The sequence below is a fragment of the Balaenoptera physalus genome (genome assembly GCF_965194825.1).
Source record: "Balaenoptera physalus genome assembly, chromosome: 12".
In the NCBI taxonomy this organism is placed as follows: Eukaryota; Metazoa; Chordata; class Mammalia; order Artiodactyla; family Balaenopteridae; genus Balaenoptera; species Balaenoptera physalus.
The window spans coordinates 29,271,307-29,289,280 of record NC_138897.1 but is presented as its reverse complement, the minus strand read 5'-3'; the positions used below and the strand labels follow the sequence as shown (position 1 = coordinate 29,289,280).

Here is a 17,974-nt window from a genome sequence, read left to right as displayed (position 1 = left end):
CAGATAGCCTTCATACAACAATAAGGAAACGTGAGTCTGTGTACCAATGGACAATTTCTAAGGACAGAGAGAAAGTACTGATGGAGGGAATTTCAACTGTTCAGTGATTCCAGCAATGTCTGTGAACACCCTGTGTGGCCTGGACCCAGGACTTGCCCCATAAAGATGACAGAGCTCAGAACAAAAGAGAGTAAGCCTGATATTACCTTTAAATTCAGCAGGGGATCAGACCAACCTCAAGCAGTGTTCCTGGGTTGCTGGGAATAGTTTCAGTGCTCAGAAACACTCCTCCAAGGGATTTTCTTGTCCTCCAATACCTGAAAAAATTTTGAGAGAACTTTCATTATTTTGAAATTCAGGTTTTTGTCAGTGCCTTTTAGGTCCAATCCTGGTCTTTGTCTCGTACAAGTTGCCAGAGTTAAGTGATTTGGGCTTTACATATGGAAAGTTCATTTTGTTGTGTAATTAATGGGAAGCAGACTTTGGGAAGCTGATGGTCCAGGCCCTTATTTATATGAGAGCATATGTCTGTGTTTTGTTTATGACTCACTCTCTTACTCCACTCATTGTAACTTGGGTTTGTTTACACTAACTTTTCCTAGAATCCAAGCCACATGGTATATGAGCCAATAATTTATGGTTTCTAAAAGGGAAAGATGATGAATGAGCTTTTTCCTGTTAAATTGTCAAATCTTAAATTGAGAAGGAGTATTTGCTGCATTGAGTCTGTCCAAGCATATATTTGAAAAAAAAAAAAAAAAGGTAAAGCAATAGAAACAACAACAACAACAAAAACCCCAACCTACTGGTATAGTGCTCACAACTTGAATGTATATATAATTTGCCAAGAGAGCATGTGACCACTCCCCCACAATAAACCATTATAATTCTGATCCAAATGTTCAGCAATGAAAAGACCATTCTTCCCCCCCCCCACCCCTCCTCTGTCTCTGTCTCTGTCTCTCTCGTTTCTGGTGTTACGTAATTTATATATAATATGTACATGCCTCCCTTTCCCAGGGGACCCATTGTTTTAATCAATCGGTGGACTTAAATGTTCAAGCTGGTTTTCTTAATGGTGCTAAATAAGTTCCAAACTTGTTTTTGTCATCGAAGCTTCACTTCTCCTATGGGGCGGTTTGGATTTCAGTCTATATTTCACGGTACTTCAGTGCTTTTGGTCATAGCTTGGATACTCCAAACAGTTAGTGGTGCTCTGAGGAGAGTAGGGAATAGCTAAAATATGTGAAGATCTAGTTTAATTTACAGTGATTTGGATCCCCTTCAATAAATCCTTTTCTATTTTACACACAGATTTTACAAAATAGATGGTAAGTGTTGGCTTAGGTTGAGTCATATGGATTCATTCCATTTCAAGTAAGTCAGCTGAGCTTGTGCTGGTCCCCAGTAGGAGGAAGTTGGAACTGAGTGCCTAGCACAGCGCCTGGCACAAAGTGGGCTCAATCCATATTTGTTCTAAGAATAAATAAGAATGGCTAAGATATGGTCCTTGTGCCTTAAGAAAACACAATTTAAGAGAAGAGATAAATGCAGATTAATCCCATAATCTTAAAATAGGACAGACTATGTGAAGTGCTATCAGAGAGATATAAGCAATGTACAGGGGACCAGAAAGATTAACGTTGAAATGAGAGTACTTCATGGCTTTTAGGAAGAGGACTTTATTTGACTGAATTCCAGCTGAAATTGGAAAGCACTGGAACCACATCTAGCATTGTTTTGTTTTGGGTTTTTTTGGTCTTTTTTTTTTTTTCCCACTAGGGTAGGAGAATTGCCTCTGGATAAAAGAAAAATGTAAGACTTTTCTTTCCCCACTCCAACATCAGATGCAATATCCTTTCTGGCAGAAATAATAGAGTTGGGCATACACCTGTAGGCTATGCAAAGTTATTGTTTCTGTGGTACATCCATTGTCTACTAACCGGACACAAAAATATATGAAAGTCTAAAGCAATGGGTATAAATTGCTTGCTAGTGTTATGAAGAATTCAGAGATATTTTATTGTATAAATTGACATTTTTTTTTTGAAAAACTTCAATAAAGAGAAAAATAGTAGCAGGCGCTTGAGTCACATGAATCATGCCCAGAAGGGATTAAAGGGAAGGTTGACATGAGGGTATTCAAATTCTCTGGAAACCTCACAAACCTGAGCCCTCTCTGAGAAAACAAAAATAAGATTCCAGACTTTCACAATGGACTAAAACCAATAAAATTAAATTTTGTAGATTTAAATAGAAGGCTTGCATTTAAGCTCAAAAACCAATTCCACATAGCAATGGCCAAGTTTGGTGGCCAAACTTATGAAAGTGTTTAAGAGAGTTAATTGAGCTTCCATTTAATATGAACAAACCGTGTGATATTGTTGCAAAAAAAAAAAAATGCAGGTTGTTTTGTTGGTTGTCTGTTTTAATGTAGCTCACATTAATAGAACATTAATAGAATTGTAGTGCCTTATTCATTCATCACTTCATACTTGGAAAATCAGTTCAATTCTGGGCACCAAAATTTAAGGTGGGATTTGTCAGATGATTAAATCTCCAGAGGAAGGTAATCAAAATGGAATATAGCCTAGAAGTTATCTCATATGAGACACAGATGAAGGAATTGAGGATATCTTACCTAGAACAGAGAAGACTTGGAGGTGTATAACTATTTTTACAGAATCATATTTATTCTGACGTAAGGGTCCTGCCAAGAATTTAAGAGATTTGTCTAAAGGCAGAGAACTGAGGGGTGAAAAGTCACGATGAGAACTTCATTCTCCTAATGTCCCGGTCAATATGTTTTCTAACAAAACAAACTGTAAACAGACTGTAAACAAAAGTCTGAGTTTTAAGTAAAGAAATGCAATTATTAAGTCCAGTTAGAAAACAAAACATGAATACCAACCATTTGATGTAATTCTTGAAGTTCTAACACGGTCAATAAGGATTTATTTCATCTGAGCCTAAATATTAAAAATGTGAAAATTTTCATAAGAGCATGTTTGTTAAATTATTCTTTGTTCTTCTAATTTTTTTTCCAAATTTAAAAGAAAAGAAATCTCTCACAATCAAGTATGAACATACATCTACAATAGTTGGAGTATTATATAAGGGATGGTATTTATGGTTAAGGATACTGCTATGCCACATTTGAAAGGAAAGAAAAAAAGAAATATAAAGAGCCCTTTGAGAGGGTGCAACCACCCCCGCCGTGTGACCACCTGGCATGCTGTGAGACTCAGCAGATGTAGCGTCAAACTTTTTGGCATTAACTGCATTTCTATCCAGCCTCTCACGTTGTCTAGTCAGTCTGCTAGGGCTTGAGCTACATGCAACATACAAAAGCCAGAGTTGATTGAAACAGAGCGGGGTTAAATGTCCCTAGTATTCCTCAGTTTATGAGTGCCACCACTCACAATTCACTCCTCGCCAAGCCACTCTGACTCTAATAAGTATCACCCCCAGAAAAACTCCCAGAGTTAAAATTCTTCTGTGGATTCATCCTGGGCAATTCCTACTAATAATAGGTACAGTGCACCTTAGAGGCTGATACAGTTGCCCCTGTTTCTAGTTCTCTGATCTCTGAACTCTCTCCCTTCACCCAGCTTTCTCAGGCCAAAGCCCTGGTTCCCTTCCTTAGAGGTTCTCTGTACAACCTGGCAGTGTTCTTATTCATCTTAGTCTCTGCAAATCTTAGTCTCTGGAGACAAGTTACCACTGCCTTTATCTGTCCAAAGCCACTGCTGGTTTGTCCAAAACCCAGGCTCATGAAATGACTGGCATTATTACCCTGTGGTCAGAAAACTCAAGGATTCTGGAAACCTAGGGACCAGGACCACACAACTGCCTTACCAAATAAAGGAGGTCAGCATCAAATCCCATTCCAGAGTCCCATGGATGGGACACTCTTGACTGCCTTGGAATTACATGCAATTCAATTAAAGGTGCTCTAGGGAATAGGAAGATTAATGATATTAGGCTTTGGTTTCTAGGATTTACAATCTGAAATGATCTAGCAGGAAATATTAATCAAGCATCTACTATGAGAAAGGAGCTGTGCTGTTTGTTATGAGGGGTACAAAGAAGAGCACATGCTGTCTTCAAGAAGCTTTAATGGCTTCTTAGGCCATGCACTCATAGAAAGTTAAATTCCTCTAGGATTAAATACTGCATAAATGAAGTCTTCAAGAGTCTAGAAAAACACAGGAAAACTTTAAAGCAGTTCAAATTTTTGATCATGAAGTGATATTGGTAACGTAATTTTGAACAGTTACCCCATGTAAATACATATTTAGAATATGTGTACTCATCTTTTAAAAAGTAAACCTGAAAAGGTGAGATAAATCTGAAATAAATAATATTCTTAAAATAAACTTAAATTTCATTTAACTGTATTATTAATGAAACAAATTTCATACTAATATTAATATTTTTAATAATGTTCAGAGAGGACCAAGTGATTGAGTTTGAATACTTCTTTTTGAAAATCTTGGGGTTTTTTTAACACTTGTGATTAAGCAATTTGAAGGTCTCATTTCAAATTCAGTTTGTTTCAAAACTTGTTAGTAGATGTTATAGGTTAAAAGGATATTTCACATAAACGTAGATCCAAAAGGAGAAAGTGTATCATTTTGCTTAAAACATAATACTATTTTTTTCAATCCCATCCATCAATTAAGCAAAGGTTTTTTTTGTTGAAATTCAACTAACCAACTTCCTTCTTTATTAACAGTCAGATGGTCTTGCATTTCAAAAGACATTGCATTTTTTTAATGAGTTCAAATCTCTGAAACCCTTCATTTGGAAGTTAACTCTGTTTACAAGATTTTTTAATTTGCATATTTAAGGATGTTATAGGTTATAATATTTACAGCAACAAAATTGTCAAAAATGGAAACATTTCCAATCAATTTAAAAAATGCTGTCGCCATAGTATGAGTTTGCTTCTAAAAGCAGTTACTTTCTTGCCCATTTTGCCCTAAAGGGACATTAAGCGGTTTTTTTGGTTTTTTAACAACTGCCAGGTAACATTACAGACAGCCCACTGACAGCACTGAGAAAGTGAAAGCATTTAGAACACTTCTCTCAAAGTAGAAGAAAATTGCCAAATTTGTCTTTGAAAATAGCAACTCTTTTATACAGTTTGCTGCAAGGTAACCAACAAAACTCTCTGTGGTATATAACATATTTCATGGATATTCCTGACCTCATTACAAAGTATTTTTATTTTTTGTTAAAGTTTTTTTTATTGTTTAAAGATCTTAATTTTCTAAACCATGTTCAGGACCTGACAACACCTGAAGGGAATAAACTGATGGGATGCCATCAGCCCCTTGAATGCATGTGGTCTCTTCTTTTTCCAGGAACCTCATGCCCAACAGTGACAGGTGACACATCGTGCAGCCCAAATAAGGGCATCACCCACCATCGCTCCATATAGTAAGCATTAGAATGCTTAATTTAGTTCTTATTTTTCAGATAAGATATAAATAATATAAATTAAAATAATGTATATAATTATATATTATATAAACATTTATATATAATAAAGTTAAATACATCAAATTTATATATTTTTACACATATATGTACATATATTTACATAAAATATATATTATAAAATATATTTTATATATTTTATATAGTTATATAAAAATATTATTATATAAAATAGTTTATACAATGTTTTTCTTGCAGCCCACTTTCCTCCTTGGGAACATGCACCCCACTTGAGAGGCTGCCAGTTTAGAACAGTATCAGATCTGGAGAGGCAGAGGGGAACACCCACACGTAAACACGCAGGTGCACACCCACTGCTTCACCTCTCCATCAGTCGAACCGCTCCTCACCTCCTACCTTCACTTTTCCCACGGAGAAATGTGAAATAGGAGCAACACAAAGACCAGGGTCTCCTAAGCCACTGCAGCTGAGATGGAGTGTTCTTTCACAATAAACCCCTAAGAGGAGGCTGTCATTTAATAGTCAAGCAGTTACTGTGCATTAAACAAGCTAGTCACATTTTCAAAGAAACCCCAAACTGTATTAAGGTGACTTTAAGAACAGAATGGAAGTACCATTCTATCGTGACAAATGCCCCACATCTGCTAACACTTAATTCTAAATTATGGCTTTCAAATTGGAAAGCAGGGGTATATAGCATGTGTGCTGATGACTGGCAGTGACTCTGATGTGCCCTGCCCACCAGAAGCCTCACCAGCCAAGGCAACTTGCCATCTTTTTCAAACGAGCTTTTAAGACCAGGACACAAAGGTTAATTTAAATTCTAAGGAAGAAGGAAAAAAGATTGCTTGCCAAGGCAAGTTGCTTCATATATCCCATTAGAAAATAAAAAGCAGCATTTGGAAAACGAGATCATTATTGAGTTAAGTACAAAAGTATCCAAAAAATGCACATTTTCGTGGGAGAACATTAAACAATTGAATTCCCTTGAACTTGTATTTGCTGCCCATGTACTACATACCGGATCTTGTACTGCTGTGTGAATAACTGGGAGTACAGAGGGAAGACATGGCCTTTGCCTTTGAAGAATCTTCTAAGTATCAGCATACAAAGCAATTCACACTGCAGCTCTGTGCCTTGACTGAGGCTGATGCTTCTCCAGCCCTCTCCACCTGGAGGGCAACTCCACTCCGGGCAGTTCAGCGGTCCCCAATATTTCTCTACCTTCCCAATTCAAACAGCAAGAAAAATTCTAATTAGTCTAGAGATAAATTTGCCTCCCTCTCTGACCCATCCAAAACTTTATAAAACTACAATGTGTCTTGCACATGGGCAAAGTCTCCAAACCGTTAGCACCTATTTCTTAGGAAGCTTCTATACAGCTAAGCCTCATTAGCCCTTATCTTGCTCACAGTGCTTACATGACATCTATATAAAGTCAGTGTGCAAAAGCAGTGATAAGTCCAGTGTTTGATTATCATAAAAGAAGTAGCAAAATCAACAAACGCTGATGAGCCAATCATGTGATAATCGGAGCAAAGGGAAAATCTAGATCTGGACCAAAACCAACTCAATCATTTGCATGGCAATTTTAAGTACAGAAAAAGTCTACAAGATGATTTGCATTGCAGAGTTACGATGAATTCATATTTTGCCTTGGCCACTCATAATTATTCTTTAAGGCTAACAAAGAACAGGCAAGATATAGGACAATTATAGGAAGGAGAGCAAATATGGAATCAATCTTGGTGCAAGAGCCCAGAAATTACTGTCTAATAATGAAACAATTTGAAGAGAGAAAAATCTGTTAACATTTAGAGGAACAGTGAAATCATAAGCAGTAAGGAGAAAGATTTGTGAATATCAAACCCTGCCAAGTCCAAAGCCCTCCTCTCCGCCACACTACGATTTCAAAATTATTAGATGAAATAAATGTCTTAGAAAGCCACCTCACTCTTGGTAAGGCAATAGATAATGAGTATAGGTAAGAATTATAGCAATCTTTAAATACAGAAGCATCTAGTCTAACTGTTCAGTGTAATAGATGAAAAAAGAGAGACCCAGAGGGGCTAAGAGGTTCATTCTAGTTCAGCTTGGTTTCCAGCTGTCCCTGCCCAGAGCCCTTCCTACTGACCTGCACTCTGGTGCTGTTCACACACGAAGTAATGAGCCTACACTGAAAATTTGGATAATACACACAGGACAAAATAAAATTCAGATGTTCAGTAGATGTGAAACCCCTCAAAAATTGTAATGTGAAAAAGAAAGAGGGATATCGAGTCTTAACACCTGAGGCCATCAGCGGAGATTGGACCATGACATATGTTGATGCAGTTGGTCACAACATAAAACCCAGAGTGCTCATTCATTCTTCCCTCCCATTCAGCCAGGAGGGTAGCTACCAGCAGGAGTTTTCTAGGGAGATTATGCATGCCCTTTACTGAGGACATTTCTTATTCTTCTAAAATTATTTAGGTGAAATAGAGCCCAAGAATATGAAAACCAGAGCACCGCCCCCACCCCCCGCCAGTCCTAAGATCCTGAGAAAGATGTTTTACTAACACTAATCATTTATATTTTTTTAACCATGTATTATGGAACTAGCAAGTATATACCAAAGTAGCAGAATAGCATAATAAACCTCTGTGTACTCATCACTCAGCTTCAACATAATCAACTCATTTCAATCTTGTTTTAGGAATACTTCCACTCCCCTCCTCCCTCCCTTATTATTTTGAAGCCAGTCCCAGATGATATCATATGATTTCATCTATTAATAATTTAGTATGTATTTCTAAAAGACAGGTACTTTGAAAAAGGATCACAGTGCAATTATCACACCTAAGAAAGTTAGCAATAATTATATAATATCAAGAAACACCCAGACATTATTCAAATTTCCATGAATTTATAAAATATCTCTTTTGACAGTTTGTTTAAATTGGTATCCAAATATAATCATTTTATCTCTTCTCTCTTTTAGTTTACAGTTCCACCCTCCCCCCCAACCTCTCAACTTATTTGTTGAAGGCACCAGGTTGTTTGCCCTGAGCTTCCCACAGTCTGTGCTTTACTGAATGGATCTCAGTGTGTCCTCTGTATTCCGTGGTACTTAGGTCTAGAGCTGAGCTGCCCATTATGGTAGCCACTAACCACATGTAGCTATTTAACTTTAAATTAAACTAAATTTAGAGTCAATTCCTCAATCACTTGCCATATGTCAGGTGCCCAGTAGCCACATGTGGCTAGTGGCTGCTGTATGGGACAGCATAGATATAGATCAGTTCCACCACTGCAGAATTTCTATAGGACAACGCTACTCTAGAGGCTTAATAAAGTCCCGTAAGGTAGCTCTGGAGGGAAGAAATGTTGAAATCTCATCCACCCAGTCTTTGACTCACAGTTAATCTGCACTGGGGTCACTTTAAACCTTCATGTCTGGATATTGAAAACGAAATAAAAATTCAAGGGATCTGTGTGTTTCTAAATTTACATAAATGGTACGCTTACAAATACTTTTGTTATTTGCTTTTTTTATTCAAGTTTTTTTTTTTTAGATTTAACCATGTTGATATATTTATATGTATTTTATTCCTTTTAACAGACGTGTATACAATATTCCATTGTTTGAATGTATCGCAGTGCTTCATTATCTTTTTAATTAATATTTATATTGTTTTAAGTCTTCTGTAACATACACTGAGCTTCAGGGAATGACCTTGGCCTCCTGTTACATATGAGCAAAAGAGGTGACCTGGCCTTGGGATCTCTGGGGCATTGGGCACGCCCATCTTCAACTCTAGTAGTTATTGCCCAATCACTCTCCAAAATGATTCTGTCAATTTGCTCTCCTGCCAACACTCTGCAAGTGTTCCTACTTCCTTACAGAATTATACATATTAGGTAGTTTCAGACTTTTAATTTTTACCAATATGGGTTCACATATATGCAGTAAAAGTACAAATTCAAGCAGGGAAAGGAAAGGAAATGGAATTGATGATGGAGCACTGACTTAGCTGACTCTATAATGTTTTCTTGCTTAAAAAAAAAATAAAGTATATATGGCAAAAAGTTAATGTTTATTAAATGTGAATGGTGGGTACAAAATAGTTGGTTATGATATTTTTAGTATTGTTTGGTAGGTTTACAGTACTCAGAATAAATGTTTATTTCATAATCATTTTTCAATGCAAGGGCCTAATAAAAAATTATGCAGCATATAACAAATTATTGAATATGGAATTATCTACTAGGTTCCTTTTTGTTTGTTTGACATTTCATGCTAAAAAAAAAAAAGTACTGAGAAGAAATATCCATTGGTTGTATTTGCCCCAAATGATCTCCAGCTCAGCTCACGGAGTTTTCCAGTCAAGCTTTACTCAGTCAAACATTGCCAACTAATTGCCCAAAATGATTTACTTTGTACCTGCATGCTGTATTATGTGTCACATAGCATTTTCTTCTCTTTGGATGATATAAACTAAAAAGAAGGTAAACTGCAAGTGGAACTTTTATTTGGAATAATGCCAAAAGTTTTGTGGGGTATTTCTGACTAGTTTTCATTTCCTCATGAACTCTGTGGACAAGGTAAATGGCTTAGCTCTGACATGGAGACCTGCTCTTAGTGTCACTATATTTGCAATGGTCGATTTAAAAATCCAAACTAAAACTCCTTTAGAGAAGAATATGATTATAAGGCAGCAACAATCAGTGTAATTCATCAGTGGAGAAACAGTTTTTAAATCCCTTCCCTGTACAAGGCACCATGCTATGCCCTGTGAGGGACATAAAGACCAACAAAAGTCGGTCTCTGCATCTGAAAACTTAAAATCAAGCAAGCTTTTCCTTTTACAACACTAAGTACAAAAATTTTATTTTTGTAGCCAGAAGCTCACTCTGGCTTTGTTCTATTTTGATCTTTATAACTTATTTTAAAGATTGCTCAGTAGTTATTCATTGCACAGTAACTCTCACAATGACCTTTGGCCAAAAGCAGTACCATTTTGGCCTGTCCTGTGAAACTCAGAGCTTCCCACTCCATGAAACTTGTGGCATAAATAACTTCAAATAAACCCTTCTGGGAGATCTGTGTCGGGCACAACATGAGAGAGAAATGGGGAAAAGCAGGGAAAGAACCAAGCAGGAGTGCCCAAGAGTAAGTGACAGCAGTGTCTTTGTTTTCAGCATTTTTTCCTCATCTCCCTTAAGATATTTATTCTGCTTGTCCACTAGTAGTTGAAAAAGTATGGGATGACACAACAAACCACGATGCTAAAATGAAACACATTTGTTTTTAGGCCTGCAACGTTTCGTAGGGTTGACGACAACTACATGGGCTTTTTTGGGGATGAGCATTTAGTGTAAATCACAGCAGCAAAGCACTAAAGACACATTTCTTAAGCTTATAAGTAGCCAGAGGGAGGAGCCAGTGTGAAGATGGCTTATCAGGATGTGTGTGAGTGCCTGTGTATATGTGTGTATACACATGTATGTACACGTTTGCCTCTAGTGAACAATACAAGGAGAAAGAACGATCTAAAGGAGGAAAGGTCTGCTACGTCTTGAAGCCATTCACACTTTATGGTGTCTGAACTTCAAAATGAAGCAGTTCTGAAGGCTATTTAGTAGCGGCAGTACAGGACTTCCTGCGACTAGAAGTTTGGCTCATAAAATAGAGAAGCATCTGGCCACCAGGACATGAAAAGAGCTCCTTGCAAACAACAGCCCGGTAGCACGGGTGTAAATGATTCAGAAACACCTGGCTGGTATTTCCCTTGGGGTTTCCAGAAGATGAACTAGTTAAGAAAGACTTGGTCAATTGGACATCATCAGGCAAGCTGACAAGTCCAGACCATTGGGGGAAAAAATTAGAGAGATGGGATCATCCCAAATTGAGTGTTCCTGAAAAGTATCCTCCCTCTGTCATTGGAGGAGGGTTAGAAATATAATAGGTTCGGTTAGATATTCTAGTTCAGGTCAAGGCACCTCTTTTTCGAGGCTGACGGTACAAATGAATGATCCAGATTGCTTGATCCAGAGGGCTGCTTGTCATTTTTTCTATTCAGCATCTTTTACAGAAAGATGAAGTATAGCCTAATGCTAAATTGAATTAGATCAAATGTCAAAGGGCTGAATAAAAAATAAAAGCTATGATAGGAGAAAGTAATGGGAGAATTTATATTGTGATTCTGACATTGATTTCCATGGTAGATCTTCCTACATGGTGTGAGCCTTAGTTTCCAAACTTAAAAATGGGAACAAGTGTATTTCATGGGATTGTTGTAGAGACTGAAATAATGAAATGCTTTGTACACATAATATTCAACCCATGTTTATTTTTATTATTTTTAATTTTAATAAAGGAAAAAGAAGAAATAGTGGGTACCGAGTCATAGTTATAGCATTAATTTTCCATAATCTTCATAGCCAAATATAATGCCAGCTGTCACTAAAAAGACTAGGTTTAAGGCAGTCTGCATCCTGTAATCAATTTCTTCTCTCTTCCCTTCCCGCAGCCAGCTCCTCCCTGAAGAAGCGATTCAAGCGGCGGGAGATCGAAGCCATCCAGTGCGAGGTGCGGAAGATGTGCAACTACACCAAGATTCTGTCCACCAAGAAGAACCTGGACCACGTGAACAAGATCCTGAAGGCCAAGCGGCTGCAGAGACAATCAAAGACAGGCAACAACTTCGTCAAGAAGAGGAGAGGGCGTCCCCGGAAGCAGCCCACGCAGTTCGATGAGGACTCCAGAGACCAAATGCCGGTGCTGGAAAAATGCATCGACCTTCCCAGCAAAAGGGGTCAGAAGCCGAGCCTGAGCCCGCTCGTCTTGGAGCCGGCCGCCAGCCAAGACACCATCATGGCCACCATCGAGGCGGTCATCCACATGGCCCGGGAGGCGCCTCCCCTGCCACCGCCGCCGCCCCCGCCCCTCCCGCCGCCGCCGCCGCCGCCGCCGCCACCCCCGCCGCCCCCTCTGCCCAAGACCCCCAGAGGAGGCGGGAAGAGGAAACACAAACCCCAGCCTGCGGCCCAGCCCCCGCAGCAGCCGCCCCCGCAGCAGCCCCTTCCCCAGGAAGAGGAGGTGAAGGCCAAAAGGCAGAGGAAGTCGCGAGGGAGTGAGAGCGATGTCCTTCCCTAGGGTGGGCCTGGGCGTCAGAACCTGGGGCTGGGGAGACTGACGCGTTGGAAGTGCAGTGAGCCGGGGCTGGGTCCGAATGCCCTTCTCTCCCGAAGCTGGGCAGGCAGACTCGGGCCAGATGACGGGGTTGAGCCTTCAGGAGCTCTTGGGAAAGCAAAGCAGGGGAACGTCTTCAAAAGAAGTGTGTCTGTGCTTTACAGCAGTTCCCGGCCAAGGGGCACTTCAGTATGGCTAGATCCTTGACAGGCAGCACGAGACCCATCAGGGAGGAGAAGGATGGTGGTGCTCTCCGACAGCCGCCAGACCTCCCGCATCCAAGGTGCGCCCTTGATTCGGTTGCATTTGCTGGCCAGGAAAATTGAAAGGGGAACGCCCTCAATTAGGAAACATTCCAAGGGGAGAAAAAGCCGCAAATTTCTCAGCTGGCTTTGTTGTAAGCCACTTTCATTTAATTGGTTTTTATTTCTTTTGGTTTTTCAAGCTCGGCTAGGCTTTGGGGCACCAACATCATCTTCAGGTGACCTGAATCTTTACGTTAACAACACAGTTTCTCAGAGGGACTCATGTCATCAGAGGGTGGAATTGTAGTGATAGGCAACCTTAGACATGCATTCATATTCTTCTGTGTGTCTCCTCTATTACACATACACTGAGTTTTAGAATCATCTGTTCCTACTTTTTCTTTGCCCATTGTACTTCCATATACCTTTTCGTTAACTTACTTGCTGCCTTCTTTAACTTGGTACACACCTAAATAATGTAAACCTTACCTGTGTTGTAATGTTCACCCTTGGCATGCTGTCCCAAGGAATTTGGCTTTGAATTTCAGTCATTGTGAAACAAATACTTAGTATCGATAGAGCCTTTTAAAAATAAGTGATTTAGAGCAGCCGAAGATACGTTGACCCAGGTGTCAACCAGGTTATTTTTATACTTAAAACATATCAGCAAAGAATAGGCAGAATAAAATGGTTTTAATGCCCCATAGAAAATGGAACAGCTGACAAATCACCAAAAATTGAAACCCCAGACCCACCAGAAAGACAAGTGTCTAGCAATGCCTTGGTATGTGGATTTTTTTTTTTTATACAAGTAACTATCAAAGGTCATTGAAAAAAGGGAACAGAAAGACAATAGAAGTACATTGTCTCTTTTCATAAAAGCAAATGGGAGTAAGTGTTCTTATCTGGGAAAAAAAAAAAAAAGAAAGAAAATGCTCAAAGGGTGTCACCACTCCAATAGTATCACGCCACCTTGGACAAAGTATCCAAGTTGTGGTTGCCTTAATAAACTGAAACATTTTGTACATAATGTAATTATAAATCTATCAGTCTGCATGGATGCAAACTGTGTGTGACAAATCGTCTTTTAAATGGTCAGTTTCGACTGTACATTTCTCATCCAAGTTGTACTCTAGCCATTGGTTTAGCGTGGACAGATATTCCGTCTCTATTATCCACCTCCACAGCCCAAGTTAAACATGTTAAGAAACTCAGAATGAATATGAAGTCATTCCATTGCCATAGATGTTTTCTAAAAGTCAGATGTGGAAATTTCAAAGTATTTTCAATTTCCTCCCTCACTCCTCCCCTTACCTTTCCTAAGACATCAAATACCTGGTATGATAGATTATAAAAAGAGAGACACTGAGAGACAGAATTAAATTTTCTAATGGGAATTAGAATATCTGGTTTACCTCCAAATTAAGTTTCTTTACAGGAAGTTGCAAATGGCAGGAAATCATATTATTACTTCAGAACACAACATTATTTCCTTAGAGAAAGAAGGATTTTTGTTGGGAACATAGGAGAATAAGGGATGGGTTATCTACGGGAGTAAACTTTAAAATCCCAAGTTAATATGCTTGCAAACATCAGTGCTCTGTCATGGCACCACCAGTTGGTTGAAATTACCCACAGAGTCATCCTGTTCTGCACTGTCACCACAGACTTCACATCATGTGCTGCCACTAGGTCAGTTGCATTTAATCCCAGCAATATGTAAGTTTAAAGGAGTGCATTCTCCTGTTCTTCAAAGCTTATATCATAGATACTCAGTTTGTGACCTAGGTTGACCTTTGGCATTTCATACAGGTTGAACAGCAAAATCAAACCAACCACTTTCAATTTGTCATTCCCAAGCCATGTCTGAGTGGTTCCAAAGTCACTCAAGAGGAAGGTTTAAATTAGCCCCACGCACCCCACCATTGCTATGAAAGAGCAACCATTTTCATTCCAATTAGGCCATAAAGTGGTTTCTCCCTTGTTGGATTTTGAAAATAATTGATTTCATTCTTTCTTTTGCCCCTCTTCCTTCCAGTGTTGTACTCTTTCCCCACCCAAATCTGTGAGCAGACTAAATCTTCCTGCAGAGGGGAATAAGCTGGCACTCTCTAAGCTTCTTAAGGAAGGACCTAAAGCTTAATTGGCATTAACCTCTAGTACGTGAGAAATTTCAAATAACTCTAGGATACATTAGAATTTCCAAACCAGCGAAAGGTATTCCAGGAGAGATACAGCAGACTTGCACCTTATACATAAATTCAGTTCTACAGTTGTCATGTGAGTCAAATGCAAATCCTCTACATTTATGATCCTAAGGATAGATTGGAAAACTGCAGAGGAGCAAAACTGAGACAGGCTAACCCGCTGTTAGGAGGTGGAAGCAAGTCCAGTCACCTGCAGGGCTTCCCCTCTTTCCCATCAAGCTCCTCCCTCAGTATCACATTACTTTTATTTTTTCTTTTGCTTTCCATTAACCTAACCCATCTTATTAGTATGACCATTTCCTCATTTTCTAACTACCCACTTTGCATTAGCCTCTCCTCTCCTGTCCAGACTCAACATTGGGCCAGTCTCGTTTCACATCTGGCTGGTTGCAGAACAAGGATGAGAACCCAGGTCTCCTGAGCCACGTTGTGGAGGTCTCTAGCCACCCAACACTGCCTTCTGCGGCTGCATATTTATTTAGGGAAAATGTCATTTGGGATGCATGAAGCTCCATAAACAGATCCAAAAGTATTTCATAATAAGAGAAATTCCTTCGTTTTCTTTTCTGTTTCCTGGAATACTTGCCTTCAGCAAGCAGGCATGAACCCACTTATAGGGAATCTGATTAGGGGTGAGCAAAGAATGAAATCTGTATAAAAACCACCTTGAAGGTGATGATGGGTCTCTGATCCACCTTCCTAAGTGGCTGGGGAGCCACTTGCTTTTCAGCCCCTCATCTCAAACGAGAGGAACAGAGTTTAACTTCCTCTAACAGCACTGCTCCGGCAACAGCCCGAGGAAGACGGGTCAAAGGAAAGGAGGGCTTGTCTGGGCTGGCTCGTGACCTGGCAGGCCTGGGACTCAACAGCCACTGACAGCCCCGACTAGGTGACTGAGGGCCGACAGGTTTAGCCTGTTAACTTGGCTGCTGTCCGGAGTGGGAGGCCACGGTCGACGGCAGTCGGAGTTTGTGTTCTGGGCATTGCTGGGTCTATAAATATGATAAGCAAGTGGTGACAGAATTATAGTATAAGGTGATGTACTACATGGAGATCATAAAGGATTTGGTTTTAGGACTTAAGTAGAAAATCCCACTCCTACAGCTTATTACCCGACAATATTCAGATAATGAGCTTTTGGAGAATATTTTTTCCCTACCACTAGGAAGATTTACCTGGGAACTGTCTAAAGTCTATACATATATTTCCAAAGCCTTTAAATGCCAACTGTAGCATGGAGAGGGGGGGTGGGTGGCAGAAGCCAAAATGCCTCAAAAGCCATTTAAGTGTTACATTGCAGGATTTTCAGTCCTTCACATTATGTAAAAGTAGATAAATATAGACATTATTCTCAACACTACCCTATAGTATCACAATGGTCCAAATGCCAGAGCTTACAGATAATGTCATCACAGTGCCTAGAAACTCGAACTGTAATATACCGTAACATTTTCTTGGAGTTTTTTAAAGTTTCTTTCCACGATACCAGGCTCCCCTTGCCTCTTGTTTCTTGGAGGGTTTGCCCTACTGATGAGTCTGCCTCCCTTCTTGGACTCAGTCACTTGGGGAACAGTCTTAGAAGCACATATCAACCAAGGAAGAAACTTCCTGGATATCTCTTGCCCACTTGCCCAGGTATAATAAACACTAAAGGGGGGAAAATTGAAAAGAGCTGCCACTGGTCAACACAGAAGGGCAGTTCCAGCTTAGGTTGGTGTCTTTCTTTTTCTTCCTTTTTTAAAAAAAAATCTATTTCTTAAATAATAAATGCACATGATGTGTTAAATATGTATATATATATTTCAAAAGAAAAAAATGGGGCACAAGATTGTCTTACAAGTCGTGCTGGCTAATTTTTAGTTTGTATTCATAAGTGGTTTTTAAAAGCCTTTTTTAAAGTGTAATTTGCATGTTCTACTTTGATTGTATGTAAACATATTTTAGAACAAAAAATGTATTTGTATTTTATTGAATATAGAGGCAAGAAAAATTGTACATTGTTTGAAATGTTCTTTTTGTAACAGTTTTTATTCATAAAGCATTTTTGTACATTTAAAATGAACATGGACTTGCTGTTATTTGAGGCGTAGATACATCTGGCATGCTTTACTGTCATGCTCCTCCATGGTCTTAGATGTTGGGTTTTAAACATTTTTTCTAAAAGAAAGCTCAGTCTTTTTCGCTACCAGATCAGGTTAGCACAGTATAGAGCACTTAACTATTAAAAAAAAAAGTTAATCCTATTCATATGTTATTCATTGTGTGAAATTAAAGACATTCAATTCAGTCTAACATGAGTTGTGAATTCTTTTGTTTTATTTTCCATCTGGTTCACATCACTAAGGAGTTTAATAGCATTTGGGGGTCTTTGCTCACACCAACTGGATATAGAATCATTGAGAAAATTCTTACCAAATTTCTGCCTTTTGTATGATTCTGGGAAGTACATTGTGAGCAAGATTTGAGTCTGATTTACAGGGTTACTGTTCAGAATATATTACACCTGGACATAAAGCCAAGATTGATTCAAAGAACCAGTCAGAACTCTGCTGAAAGCAATCCAAATGTAGTGTAAGATGTTGGAGACCCATCCTATCCTAAAATTTTAGAAGAACGTTATGGTTGGGGGTTAAGGCCTTCTTACTAAATATCCCATGTTGTTTGATAGCTGAAGGATGGATCTCTGGCTGGCCTTAAAATTTGACTGGAGTGTTAGGAAAGGCTATTTAATCAACCACAGGCAGTTACTGATCACCTATCCAAAACCTACCGGTCTGAGCAAGACCCTAAGGGCAGTGTCCAGGAATACACAATCCTTGCTCTGAAGGAACTTACAAGGTCTGCATGTGGAAGATGAACTATAATTCTAAGCAGAATAT

The 17,974-nt window shown here is 39.1% G+C and overlaps 1 protein-coding gene across 3 annotated transcripts in view; it reads left to right on the top strand.

The window, feature by feature from the left end:
• SETBP1 (SET binding protein 1) overlaps positions 1-17,387 on the top strand; it is a 407,558-nt gene extending 390,171 nt beyond the window's left edge. For all 3 annotated transcript variants that reach the window (XM_082415831.1, XM_082415829.1, XM_082415830.1), the window contains one exon: positions 11,982-17,387. In XM_082415831.1, the coding sequence (XP_082271957.1) occupies positions 11,982-12,607 (626 nt within the window). In that variant the 3' untranslated portion in view covers positions 12,608-17,387. The remainder of the gene's footprint in view (positions 1-11,981) is intronic.
• The last annotated feature ends 587 nt before the right edge of the window (positions 17,388-17,974 follow it).